General features: G+C 36.9%; 1 protein-coding gene across 1 annotated transcript in view; it reads left to right on the forward strand.

Annotated features, from left to right (window-relative positions):
• The first annotated feature begins 2,260 nt into the window (after positions 1–2,260).
• The window catches only part of abce1 (ATP-binding cassette, sub-family E (OABP), member 1), a 40,528-nt gene continuing 27,801 nt past the window's right edge, over positions 2,261–14,987 (forward strand). Inside the window, exons 1-4 of the mRNA XM_061709729.1 lie at positions 2,261–2,422; positions 8,239–8,371; positions 14,207–14,292; positions 14,378–14,475. Of these exons, the coding sequence (XP_061565713.1) occupies positions 8,269–8,371; positions 14,207–14,292; positions 14,378–14,475 (287 nt within the window). The 5' untranslated portion in view covers positions 2,261–2,422; positions 8,239–8,268. The remainder of the gene's footprint in view (positions 2,423–8,238; positions 8,372–14,206; positions 14,293–14,377; positions 14,476–14,987) is intronic.

Below are 14,987 nucleotides of genomic sequence, written 5' to 3' on the forward strand. Positions count from 1 at the left end.
AGGAATAACAGTCAGAAGTATTTTGGAAGTGATCGAGTGATAAGGGGGAGGTGGAGTTTATTTAAATTTTTTGTACGATATTGGGCTGATGAGGAGAATATAGTGTGAGTTTTTGAAAGATCCAGAAGATGGCAGCAGATGCAAGCTGCCGGTGTTCTGCAAATCTTTGCTACCGTCGAGAAATGCTACTTTGTGGTTTTGCGCATGCGCACAGTCGATTTTCAAAGTTTGATTACCACGCCAATCATTTCTTGCACGATGTAAAATTGATAATATGGGATGTTGAGTATTTGATTCTTCAAAATACACGACCCATGACATGAATTGCATTACACTTTATGAACATTATACGATAAAGAGGAAAAAAACAATAATTATATGGCTTTATTTGATATTAATTCAGTCATTGGCCTTTATTTAACCAGGCAGGTCATTAAGAACATTCTTATTTATAATAACGGCCTGGCAAGAGACACGGAAGTGTTTAGGGAGTAAAACACAGTAAAATTGTAGCTCTGCAAAGGTAGAAAATCATTAGGTAGCATTTTTTGGCAAAGCAGCAGAAATTGGCAGAACACCGTACAACTCCAAGGAAGAAGAAGAAAGACGGAATCTCCAATCAAATCTGTAGCTATTCCACTTCCCTTGAAATACATGATAAAAAATATTCTTACATACTCAAATGTGATTGTCAAACTGCCTGATTTAAAAGTCGGTGAAATTGAAATTTGGTGAAAGAAAATGTAATAACAAAATACTTGGAAATGTGTTTAAAGAAAAGCTATTCAATGATATCAAAAAATCAACAAAAATGAAGGTAACAGATAATGAAGTAACGTTAACAAAGACATACAGCAGCTACCTTAAATGGCCAATTTCACCCAAAGCAAAAGAAATTCAGTTTAAAATAATAAACAATATTTATCCTGCTGCTGAAACCCTAAGGAGAAGGTTCAATTTTGACGTAGATCCTTGTGTATTTTGTAAAACAGAACGCGAAACAATTGAACACTTATTCTTTTCTTGTTCGGTCACAAAGCTTTTCTGGCAAGATGTTTATCGGTGGTTAAAGATTGGGATCAACAACTGTATGTTCAGCAAGTTTCAGGTCATAATTTATATGGATGGTCTGCCAAAGAAGTGCCAAAGAAGTGAACATAATTCTCATTTTGGGTAAATATCATATACATAAAAAGAAATGGAAAAACAGCAAACCCTCCATAGTATGTTTTAAAAACGAAATAAAAAGTTATATAACATCTATTAAGGTACTATCAAAAGAAAATCAGTCTATAAAAGATTTTGTGTGAAACCATGTTAGAGTCTCTTGCTCTTTAAGATACAATCTTGCTACGCTTATACACTTTTGTTGAAATGTCAACCCCTGTGATTATTTTATTTTGTGATTATTTTAATTTATTTTATTTATTTTCTTTTTATTTAATTTAGAAGTTTATCTTGGAAAAAATGTATAGTTACATATTCGCTTGTGTGTTGTGAACTTATGTTTCAGTTGCAAACTAATGTTTCCTCAAAGGAATTTTGTACGACGGAGTATTAGGGCCAAACTAAGACAAAAAAATTACGAGAATAAAGTCATAATATTACGAGAATAAAGTCGTAAAATTACGAGAATAAAGTCATAATATTACGAGAATAAAGTCGTAAAATTACGAGAATAAAGTCATAATATGATGAGAATAAAGTCGTAAAATTACGAGAATAAAGTCATAATATTACGAGAATAGAGTCGTAATATTTTGAGAATAAAGTCGTAATATTAAATATATTATATATATAACTTCACAAGATGCTGCTCAATATTCCTAATTTTAATACAGGGAGAAGACTGCTCTTCCTGTTAGAATTCTCATAAATTACCACTTTATTTTCATAATATTACGACTTTATTAGCATAAATTACGACTTTATTCTCGTAATATTACGACTTTATTCTCGTAATGTTACGACTTTATTCTCGTAATATTACGACTTTATTCTATTACGACTTTATTCTCGCAACATTACGACTTTATTCTGGTAAATTTACGACTTTATTATCATTATATTATGACCTTATTCTCGTAATTTCCATTTTTTTTTGTCTTAGTTTGGCCCTAATACTCCGTCGTAATTTTGTACTTTTGAATGTGGAATAAAGTTTGTTTAAAAAAAAAAAAAGAAAGACGGAATCCCGTGACGTCACTGCGTCGCGGCGTTGCCGCGTGACGTCATGGCGTCGCGGCGTGGCGGGGTCACGTGACCGCCGCCATCTTGCCGCCCGGCGTCCCGGAGAGAAACACGTTGCCGTCGCTCGGGAGGGAAAGAGAGAGGAAAAAAGCCAGATTGTTTCGCCTCCAAACCTCACATCTAACCCCATTTTCCTCAGAGGCGGAGAGCGGGAACCGCAGCCGGAGAGGGGGTGAGTTTTCAACGCATCCGCTTTGGATTTTCGTGGCGTTTTGGTGTTTTTTATTGCCATAGAGACGAGCACCTGTCAAGATGCTGGGCCTTAACGTGGAGCTAACGGGAGCTAACGGAAACTTCACACTGGCCTTTAAATATACACCTGAACACACATCTTCATATTCATATAGGCTCCCTTTCCCATAAGTCTAGTCTTCCTGCCTAAAAATATAAGATATAATACCTGAAACCCTGCGTTTGCTCCCCTGGCTCAAGGCTTGGCTGCCAGACTTCACTCACTTTTCATCTAATTTAATATTTCCTCCATCACCAACGTTACAGTTAATCCCTTATATCACTATTCCATCCGTTTTGACAATCTGCTATATTGGTTGATGACATCGGCTTATGAATAGTTCACTATTTATGCGTGTGTTTCAGGATGAATCCAGGTTTGATCCACGTTGCGCTTCAGTGGGAGCATTAAAACAATAAAAAATGTACATATACAACATGAATTTGAAACAAATGTGTTGCAAGTCACACTGAATGTGTGCCACATTGAAAAAGCGGGCACCTCTGAACAGCTGCGGGGCTTTAAATCACACAATGGTGAGACGAACGGACCGGTGTAGCGGCGGATTCTGCGACCCTTCGCATTCTGTCCCCCTGCAGGATCTGGACATGTTAATGGTAACAAATGTTATTTCCTGCTGGTTTAGCAGAGATAGTGACCCTATAGTAGTTAGAGATTTTTTTTGATATTGTAAAAAATAAAAACAACAAACAGAACCGGGTACAAATTCAATAAACAATAACTAATCAATATTAATCTAAGAACTAGTAGTAATAATTAAAGCTGCAAGCAGCGATGAACGGCCCTCGCATCCTTGTTCAGGCTGCAGTGGAAGCTTGTATGACTTGCATGTAGATTCTTCAGGCCTGGACATTTAGAGGATGAAACACCCACAACTCTTTATGTCAAACCATTCAAAAGTTTTGGCAGAAAGTAGGAACTATCAAATATGGACCAATCAGATGAAGGGGGGGTGCGCTTTTTGGCGTCTAGCGTTGCCACGGTAACGCTTTTGACTGAGAAAAGTAATGCGCATTGTCGCAGGATGGAGACGCACATTTTGATGTATAACACATCTGGGTGCACGTTACGGTTCAGACCGTATTAACTGCCGAAGGAATGGCATAAATTGCGCCAAAATGACACGATTAATTCAAAATGGCCGACTTCCTGTTCAGTTTCGGCCATGGCGCCAAGAGACTTTTCTTTAAGTTGCGACATGATACAGGTGTGTACCGATTTTCGTGCATGTACGTTTTGCCACGCCCATTAATGCAAACCATTAAATATCAAATTTTTCGCCAGGCCTGGATTGAGTGCAAAATTTGGTGACTTTTAGGGCACGTTTAGGGGGAAAAAAGGCCTTCCTTTCGTCGGAAAAGGAAATTTCCGCCCTAATTATAATAATAACCTCAACCATATGCTGCAACAATGCACCTTTCATTAACCATTTCTACCTCATACTGCTGCACCTTTCACTTTTTTAAAATTGTATATATGTTAATAAGAGCCATATTTGTCTATTTACTGTACAGTGAGTGAAACAACCGGAGTTAAATTCCCTGTCTGGCATGTTCAAACTTGGCCAATAAACCTTATTCTGCTTCTGAAATATGGGATCCATGGATGTGTAGTTTTACATTTTGGAACTAATTCCATTTCTTTAAAGGTCTGACCTCCAAGAATTCAAAGTTTCTGAACATAAATTGATAAAGCCAAGGAGGAAAATGATGACAACAATCAAGTCTGCACCCCGAATTATACATAAATGTGTTGCTTTATAAAACATGTCATACCTGTACAGTTGTCACGGATGTGACCAATATCAATATTTGATAAGTTTATAGTTTTGTGTGATCCAATCTTCTAAAAAATAAAAAACATGAACGATGACCCAAATGGATCCAGGTCCTGGTTTCACCGGGTAATCCCGTAACTAGAGATGCTAAATATCGATGAATTCATTAATGGATGACCTTATCAATCAATTAACAATTAACTGATCAGCAGCGTTTTTCTTTTAAATCTGAGAATCCCTCAATACGGTCTAACAAAACGTATTTTTGCTGACATTAGGAATGGGCGAGAATTTACCGTTCACGATAAACCGTCAAAACAATTCCCCACGGTAAGAATTTGTATCTCACGGTAAAAACGATAAATTCCTGTTGGTGACGTTTTTGTGTAAAACTGATGGAAGGAAGGAAGGAAGGAAGGAATGAAGGAAGGAATGAAGGAAGGAATGAAGGAAGGAAGGAAGGAAGGAAGGAAGGAATGAAGGAAGGAAGGAAGGAAGGAAGGAAGGAAGGAAGGAAGGAAGGAAGGAAGGAAGGGAGAAAAGAAGGAATGAAGGAAGGAAGGGAGAAAAGAAGGAAGGAAGGGAAAAAAGAAGGAAGGAAGGGAAAAAAGAAGGAAGGAAGGAAGGAAGGGAAAAAAGAAGGAAGGAAGGAAGGAAGGGAAAAAAGAAGGAAGGATAGAAGGAAGGAAGGAAGGGAGAAAAGAAGGAAGGAAGGAAGGAATGAAGGAAGGAAGGGAGAAAAGAAGGAAGGAAGGGAAAAAAGAAGGAAGGAAGGGGAAAAAAGAAGGAAGGATAGAAGGAAGGAAGGAAGGGAGAAAAGAAGGAAGGAAGGAAGGGAGAAAAGAAGGAAGGAAGGAAGGGAGAAAAGAAGGAAGGAAGGAACAAAAAGAAGGAAGGAAGGAAGGAAAGAAGGAAGGAAGGGAGAAAAGAAGGAAGGAAGAAAAGAAGGAAGGAAAAAAGGAAGGAATGAAGGAAGGAAGGGAGAAAAGAAGGAAGGAAGGGAAAAAAGAAGGAAGGAAGGAAGGGAAAAAAGAAGGAAGGATAGAAGGAAGGAAGGAAGGGAGAAAAGAAGGAAGGAAGGGAGAAAAGAAGGAAGAAAAGAAGGAAGGAAGGGAGAAAAGAAGGAAGGAAGGAAGAAAAGAAGGAAGGAAGGGAGAAAAGAAGGAAGAAAAGAAGGAAGGAAGGGAGAAAAGAAGGAAGGAAGGAAGAAAAGAAGGAAGGAAGGGAGAAAAGAAGGAAGGAAGGAAATATATTAGCCTGAATGAAAGAAAGAAAGAAATACATGAGCCAAGAAAGAAGGATAAATTCCTGTTGATAACGTTTTTGTATTAGTATTTTTTTTATCGTTATCAGGATAAATGCTAGAAATTATCGTGATAAATGTTTTAGTCCGTACCGCCCAGCCCTAGCTGACACAAGGCCTATTATATTCCTTAGTCAAATCTTTATTGACACAAACATGACAACAGTGGCAGTGACACACAGTAAAAGAACATTAGTAGGTTTATTCTATAACTGTGAAGAAGTTCAAAGAAAATGTGTTTTAAAACACCATGCCTTTATTTTAAAAGACAAAGCCTCTATTTTAAGATAAAATGTCTGTTTTAAAAAACAATCCCTCTATTTTAAAAGAAAATGTCACTGTTTTGAACTTGTACGTTGTGGCTTGTTATTGTGATGCATCTTTCTGTCGTCGGAGCGCATCGATACGTTAAATCAGCATCACGGAACACAGCCCAATAATAAAACACAGATTAACTGTTAATTGATGAATTTAATCAAGTAATTTCCTATCGACAATTGATCTAAAATCAATTTTTTTAAATGAGCTGTATGAGATGGACTCTCTTATGTTTTGAGGGATTGTATTCCACTCATTATCTGTCCTGTAGGTAAAAACTGATGGACCAAATACAGTTTTCCTGAATGGGATCAATCACCTCCAGCAGCCTCTCTGGTGACACTTGTTGCGTCTGATCTAAACTTTATACGGTTTTATACGGCTACAGAGCGGCGTCAGAGCTAAGCTGTGGTGGATTTTGTACATGAGGCAGCAGTTTTTGAAAATTACAAGATTGTTCCAGCTCAGAAGCGTATGTTTATTGAGGATTGTGTAATGATGGAAGGATCTTGATTCTTTTTATCCAGGATTTTGAGAGCTTGTTTGTATGGGGATATGACTGGATTTAGAGTAGTGGAGTTTGCAGTGGCCCAGGTGGCTAAACGGTAATTAATATGAGATATTACATTGTTGCAGCTTCTGTAGTCATGTGATTTCTGAGGTGCCTGGAATTTGCAACTAGGTCTGGGGATCGATTCAAATGTCAAGAATCGATTCGATTCCGATTCTTAAGATTCAGAATCGATTATCAAGATTTGATTCAATTCGATTCCGATATTGATTTGGGTTAGTGTTATTAAAACTGTTTTTTGAGCTGTTGCATTAATTATATGACTGTAGTTATGCAACATATTAATACTTAGTATTATATTGAGATTCAACAGCAAGTATTGCAGCTAATGATGCTGTAAGGACCAATCAGCTCCCAGAATGCTGATAGAACTGAAACAGAAACATCTTGGGTCAGAATTACCAAACGGATCCAGGGAGGAAACAGAGACGACGAAATCGGTTTTATTTTTTCCCACATTCCATTTTTATTTGTTCCATTTTTGGTCTATTTTGGTTTTTAATTTTTGAGCATTTGGTTTTTAACATTTTTTGCAAATGTAACCCCAAGACAGTGTATAAAGTAATGAAATATGGACAATTTATGCAATTATAACCTAACACTTTAATGTTTTCATAACTTTAAACATATTTAAAGGCAAAACCATGGAACCAGTTATTCTCGTGTCCAACAAAACATTCCTTTTTTGGGGATAAACAAAAAAATAACCAAAAGTTGTAATGTAATGATGAAAAAAAAATACATAAATAAATAAAATTAAAAAAAAATCGATCTTTAGACATATGAATCAATTTTTAGGAATATATGAGAATCGATTTAGAATTGGGAAATCGATTTTTTTCAACACAGGCTTATTTGCAAGTGTGAATTTGAGAATGTTGCTGACTTGTTTAACATGATGTTTAAAAGTGAGATTACTGTCTAACATAATGCCCAGATATTTGTATTCATTTACAGTTTGGATTCTCTGTCCAGAAATAAAAACATTTGTTTCTGTGTATGATTTGTTTGTTTTAGCAAAAAACCTAGCAACAGTTTTAGAGGAGTTAAGTTGTAAATAACAGTTATTCAACCAGTTTGTAACGTTTACCATGACCTTTGTAAGCTGAGCAGCCTCAGAGTTGGTCTTTACCCTTCACAAAAATCACGGTATCATCAGCGTACAGAATGGCCACATGTTTTTTTAATTCAGAATTAACAATTCCTAATTAAATAATTCTGAATTAAACTATTTTCCTTCGAGTTTACATGGAAATAGTAATTCCGAATTGAGGTTTGCATGGAAAACACGGGTGAGGGAACAAGCAGCGCAGAAAGACCGGAATTAATTTAAAGGGGAATGAGTGTATACATTTTTTTTCTTTATTAATTTTAATTTTCTTTTTTTTATAATTTTTTTATTTTATTTAAATTTTTCTTTTTTTTCTTTACTTTTTTCTTTTATTTAATTTCTTTTAATTCTATTTTCTTTTAAAAAATTTTCTCTTTTTTCTTTTATTTATTACTATTTTTTCTTTTCTTTTTATTTTTTTGAATGAGTGTAAACATGATCACGGAATTATTCTATTCGGATTTAAAATCAGAATAATCCAGCCACTTACTTCGGAATTAAGTTTAATTCAGAATGGCCATTTTCATTGGGAATTAGGTGTTTACATGGTAATTTTTACTCATTCTAAAGCGGATTTAATTTTAATTCTGAATTAAAGAGGAACTACTTCCCATGTAAACGCCCTGAATGACCTCACTTCCTGTTTCCTCCGCAGGCGCAGCTGTCCGTCAGTCCCGCCTCCATCATGGCCGACAAGAACACCAGGATCGCCATCGTCAACCACGACAAGTGCAAACCCAAGAAATGCCGGCAGGAGTGCAAGAAGAGCTGCCCGGTGGTGCGGATGGGTGAGTGTGGGGGCCGGGCCGGCCGGGGGGGGCGGGGGTAGAGACGCACCGATCCATCGGCACCACATCGCTAACTGCTTTGATCGGAGATTGGAAAATAATAGTTCAGAGCAGCCGATCAGATGACGTTTCCAACAACAAACGCCGCCAGCGCTGCTTTAAAACACCTGAGACCGAGGATGCGTGGCCGTCTCTTAGGGATGGGCGTCACGGACTAAAACATTTATCACGATAATTTCTGGCATTTATCCTGATAACGATAAAAATGACGATTAAAAAAAAAAAAATACCAATTCAACTCCACCTTTTTAAATACAGGACTGTCTCATAAAATTATAATATTGTGATAAAGTTCTGTATTTTCTGTAATGCAATTTAAAAAAAAAAAAAAAAATAATGTCATACATTCTGGATTCATTACAAATCAACTGAAATATTGCAAGCCTTTTATTATTTTAATATTGCTGATCATGGCTTACAGTTTAAGATTAAGATTCCCAGAATATTCTAATTTTTTGAGATAGGATATTTGAGTTTTCTTAAACTGTAAGCCATGATCAGCAATATTAAAATAATAAAAGGCTTGCAATATTTCAGTTGATTTGTAATGAATCCAGAATGTATGACATTTTTGTTTTTGTAATTGCATTACAGAAAATCACAATATTCTAATTTTCCGAGACAGTCCTGTATAAATCTATCACCACATTCAGTCTTTGGAGCCCCCAAATCACTGCTCTAAAAGAATACTAAATGCTACTAAACTACACCAATTAAATTGAATCAATAAAAACCAATTAAATTAGTACACCTGTACTGCAAAACTATAATGACTCAAATGAAACAAGTTTGAAATGTAAGAACAGATTCAACATTTATTCAAACTGTATGGCTTAAACAGCAAAAGTACCATTGTCCTTCAAGTTTTCTCAGCTTATAAAATCACAAAGTAGAAAAAAATACAACCTGATAAATAAAGAAAAGTTCACTGAAAATAAAATCCTATCAGTGACCTCTTCTAATATAAATAAAATGTGCAAATTAACCTGTGGTTGGAACATGCCACAAATTAGATACTATTGCAATTTTTTTTCGTAATAGTCAAACATTATATCAAAATGTAACAACCAATTTCCTCCTGTTGGAAAATAGTGCAAAAGACAACATGATGAAGAACAAAAATATAAAGCCATCCTTTGCACTCACTGTTTTTTTTGCAGACTCTGCGTATAATAGATGATGTTAACGCAGAACCATAAATCAGCTTTACACAAAAACGTCATCAATTGGGAATTTATCGTTTTTACCGTGAGATACAAATTCTTACCGTGGGGAATTTTTTTGACGGTTTATCGTGAACGGTAAAATATCGCCCATTCCCACTAGGAATGGGTGATATTTTACCGTTCACGATATACCGTCAAAAAAATTCCCCACGATAAGAATTTGTCATCTCGCGGTAAAAATGATAAATTCCCGTTGATGACGCAGAAGGATGGAAGGAAGGAAGGAAATGAGCCAGAAAGAAAGAAAGAAATGAGCAAGAAAGAAAGAAATGAGCCAGAAAGAAAGAAAGAAATGAGCCAGAAAGAAAGAAAGAAATGAGCAAGAAAGAAAGAAATGAGCCAGAAAAGAAAGAAATGAGCCAGAAAAGAAAGAAAGAAAGAAAGAAAGAAATGAGACAGAAAAGAAAGAAATGAGCCAGAAAAGAAAGAAAGAAATGAGCAAGAAAGAAAGAAAGAAAGAAATGAGCCAGAAAAGAAAGAAATAAGCCAGAAAAGAAAGAAAGAAAGAAAGAAAGAAAGAAAGAAATGAGACAGAAAAGAAAGAAATGAGCCAGAAAAGAAAGAAAGAAAGAAAGAAAGAAAGAAAGAAATGAGCCAGAAAAGAAAGAAAAAAGAAAGAAAGAAATGAGCCAGAAAAGAAAGAAATAAGCCAGAAAAGAAAGAAAGAAAGAAAGAAAGAAATGAGACAGAAAAGAAAGAAATAAGCCAGAAAAGAAAGAAAGAAAGAAAGAAAGAAAGAAATGAGCCAGAAAAGAAAGAAAAAAGAAAGAAAGAAATGAGCCAGAAAAGAAAGAAAAAAGAAAGAAAGAAATGAGCCAGAAAAGAAAGAAAGAAAGAAAGAAATGAGCCAGAAAAAAGAAAGAAAGAAAGAAATGAGCCAGAAAAGAAAGAAAGAAAGAAATGAGCCAGAAAAGAAAGAAAAAAAGAAAGAAAGAAAGAAATGAGCCAGAAAAGAAAGAAAGAAATGAGCCAGAAAAGAAAGAAAGAAAGAAAGAAAGAAAGAAAGAAAGAAAGAAAGAAAGAAAGAAAGAAAGAAAGAAGGATAAATTCCCGTTGATGACGTTTTTGTGTAACAAACATGGCAGATCTGAGAGTGAGATAGATTTATAGTTACAAAGGTGGAGTTGAATTGGTATTTTTTTTATCGTCATTTTTATCGTTCTCGGGATAAATGCCAGAAATTATCGTGATACATTTTTTAGTCCATACCGCCCATCCCTAATTCCCACCGTCTCTACAAAACATCAACACTGAAAATGATGTCGCCGGTGTGGGAGTTTTACAATGTCCGAATAGAACAACAAGTTTGCAGTTTGCAAAGTGTGGCCAAAGGAGAAACCCCGAGAAGTAACATTACAAAATAATTTCAACACAACAAAGCTAATAAGATGTTTGAAAGTTTCTCACACAAAGGAGTTTATTGAGTTGCCAAATTTGCGGCCGCTAAGGCAGAGACAGAAAAGGAGCAACGCCGCTAACTCAGCTGAACGTAACGGAGACCTAGAAACGACAGCAAGAAAAATAAAAAACTACATCGTAAGGTAATGGATCACATGCTTTGCTCATCAGCCGCTTTCTGTTGTAGCAGACATCGGGTTTAAACGCGTCGTTAGCAGACTATTACCAGACTATTTACAGTCACATCCAAACCCTCACGCAGGACGACAGTCGTGTCAGTCGCTTCACGAGTCATTCAGAGTTCTAGTGTGAAGAGTTTTTCTTCACTCACAAGTTTCCTCACACGCGGCGGATGCTACCGCTTAGGGCTGGGCGATATATCGAGATTTTAATATATATCGATATATTTTCAAACACGATATGGTACGAGACAATATTGTTTATATCGATTTAAAAAAAAAATATATATATATATATATTTTTTTTTTTTTTTTTTTTACATTTTTTTTTTTAATGATTTTGATATAGCTTATTTTGTGACAAATTGACTTGAATGTTTTATTTGAGATTTGCACAAATGTTTTATTTGCACAACTGTCAACCTCAGTGGAAAAGTCTGCCTGTTACTGTCTACATTGTATTAATTGCACAGTGAATTTTAATTTAATTGTTATGCAGGAAAGGGATATTTGTTTTATTTTATTCAAGAAGCATTTTTATTCTATATATGCAGGCAGTTTATTTTTATTTCATTTGTTTTATACATTTTGATATCATTTAGCTAGAAAATATCGAGATATGACTTTTGGTCCATATCGCCCAGCCCTACTACCGCTAAAGCTTTCACAAAGCTTAATAATTCATAAATACGTTTTATTTTAAGATTCTGCTGTTGTCTGTGTTGCTGCACATGTTGTACATAATTATTACCACAGGAAGCTGAAGTTACTAAACCACATTTACTCTCTGTAAGCTGAATCTAAATCGTCTCTAAAGCCTGAGTTATGGTTCTGCGTCAAATCGACATCGTCGTTGTGACGCCGTCGCAGTGTCGCCGTGATGCTAGGGCTGTGCGATTAATCGATTTTAAATCTAAATCGGATTTATTAATCACAATCGATGTTTAAAAAAAGGAAAATCGGAAAATGGATTGTCCTTTTTTGCAGCTGGCTGCATTACAGACAGAGCTCGTCTAGTCATCTTTGTTTGGTCAAGAAAATTGTAAATGTTGTCACTTTACTAAACTCAAGGAGGATTTACAGTATCTTTCAATTGCACTTCATTCCTAATGGGGAAATTTGTTTGCTATTTTTCTTTAAAAATAAAGATAAAATATTTGAAACAATTTATTCCATTGTCTTTTGTAGTTTTACCAAAAAAATTGAAATCGAAAATCGTGTTTTCAGAGAAAAAAATCGGGATTTTATTTTTGTCCAAAATCGCCCAGCCCTACGTGATGCCGTCTTGAACCTTGAGACTTCTCCGTCACTCCATTTCTCCGCGGTGCAGTACCCCCCGTGACCGCTAATTCGCAATCTTTTCCTGAATGGTTTATCCCACTTTTTCCGGTCACAGTGAATCAAAGAGATAAGGAAAACTATTGTGCAAAAAAACAAAACAAAAAAATCACACATACACGAAGAAAAGAGCGCTGAAAGTTCACTACTGCTTCAAACCGGAAATGCGTTGCTACCAAGTGAACCAATCACAGCCCTCTCGTCTGCGTTGCCTCAACGCGTAGTTACAATTTTTGGGAGGTGCAGGTCAGTGATGGCGTCAGTGACGGCGTCAGTGACGGCGTCAGTGACGGCGTCAGTGACGGCGTCAGTGACGGCGTGTGGTCTGCGTCGACACGTACCACACGCCATAGGCACGGCGTCGTTTTGACGCGCAACTAGGGTTGCAAGGGGGTGGAAAATTTCCGGTAAATTTCCGGAAACTTTCCGGAAACTTTCCATGGGAAGTTAAGCTGGGCAATTTTGGAAATATTCCAAATTGGAAACTTTCCATGGGAATTATGGGAATTTATGGGAATTATTGGGAATTTATGGGAATTTATGGGAATTTATGGGAATTAACTGGAATTTGGGGGTAACTTAAACAAACTGTATCATATCCAAACATAAATGTAAATATTTATTTTGTCATAAGAAGATATCCATGCAAGATAATACAAAAACATGACATTTCAACAGATTTATTTGAGTAGAACTTTAGTTTTTATTCTTGTATGAACAATTATTTTAATGAACAAAAACATGAATGTTGAGTAAATACTAACTCACCCCACTCCCCCACCCAATCAAAAAGTAATGCAAGTTAAACATTAATACCATTATAGATCAAATATATTTACCCCATAATATTATCAAAACTTACTTGACTTTATATAGTCTGTGCGCTCAAATGTGTGGCTTCAATAGTCTTGTGCCTCCAGGCTTCAAGAAATAACCTGTGCATGTGATTGAGGAATGCACAGTGCATGTAGGGGGCGTGGCCTCAATAGCCCTGCAGTAAGCAATGTGCTGTGTGCATGTGATTGAGGAGTGTACTTGCATTAAATCTGGTTGTTTTAGCCAAGACTATGCTACAATATATTTCCCCCAACTATATTTAAGTTCCCTGTTAAGGGCCAACCTTCAATTCTGTAAATTTCTTATTTATTCCCGTTAATTCCCGTTAATTCCCATATATTCCCGTTAATTCCCATATATTCCTGTTAATTCCCATGGAAAGTTTCCAACTTTGAAAATTCCCAGAATTTTGCAACCCTACGCGCAACCATAACTCAGGCTTAAGAGTCTCTAGGGCAGTGTTTCTCAATCCTGGTCCTCGTGGGCCCCCGTCCTGCATGTTTTAGATGTTTCCCTTCACCAACACACCTGATTCTAATGAATGGTCATCATTAGCTTGTCACCAAGGTCTGTACAACTCTGTTGATGACACAGGGACTTGTATCACGGTGTGCTGAAGCAGGGTAGCATCTAAAACATGCAGGACAGGGGCCCACGAGGACCAGGATTGAGAAACACTGCTCTAGGGGGTGAAATATTGCTCATTGCCTCAGCCTGAAATAAAACCGACAATTCAAGATACTTTTTTCATCTTGTATACGTGTCCGCTGAAACACTGACCAGGCTTGTGTCTGCAGGGAAGTTGTGCATCGAGGTGACGCCGCAGAGCAAGATTGTGTGGATCTCCGAGTCCCTGTGTATAGGCTGCGGCATCTGCATCAAGGTAACCCCGTTCCCCAGAGGGCGTCGCCACGGCGACCTGTCGTCACGGCGACGCCCGGCGCTGACGCCCGGGCTTGTCGTTGCAGAAATGTCCGTTTGGAGCGCTGTCCATCGTCAACCTGCCCAGCAACCTGGAGAAGGAGACCACGCACAGATACTGCGCCAACTCCTTCAAGCTGCACAGGTACGCTGGTGGGGGTGTTATTTCAGTCTGTGGGCGACTTGTCAATAGTAATTAAATGTTGTTTAAGTATTTATTTGGTTTCAAAATGTTTTATTTTTTTATTTTATTTACTTCCGGAAGTAAGGGGCGCCGGTCAAACAGAATCCAGTGGAAAAACTCTCCAACATTTGATATGTGACCTGAGGATCTTTTAATTGGTTTAATTAGATTCTAAAGGGACGCAGTCGCGTTCTTCCCAGAAACTCTGTTATCAATTGAAATGTTGAGGAAAAAAAGGGAAATTTTGACTTTGTCCCCCACTACCCCTACTTTTCAGTCCTACCCCTAAATTTTGTGTGTTCCCGTGAGGATAGTGGTGTCCCAATTCCTCTTTTCATCTAGTGTTAGTGGACATAACGAGGGTTAGTGTGTATCAATCTAGCCCTTCACAGCAAGGGTTTTCAGATACTGACTCACCGACCGAGGGCTAGAGAAAATTTCCCAGAATGCTTTACGTCATCATTTTCAGACTG

The sequence above is a fragment of the Cololabis saira genome, chromosome 20 (assembly GCF_033807715.1).
Source record: "Cololabis saira isolate AMF1-May2022 chromosome 20, fColSai1.1, whole genome shotgun sequence".
NCBI lineage: Eukaryota > Metazoa > Chordata > Actinopteri > Beloniformes > Belonidae > Cololabis > Cololabis saira.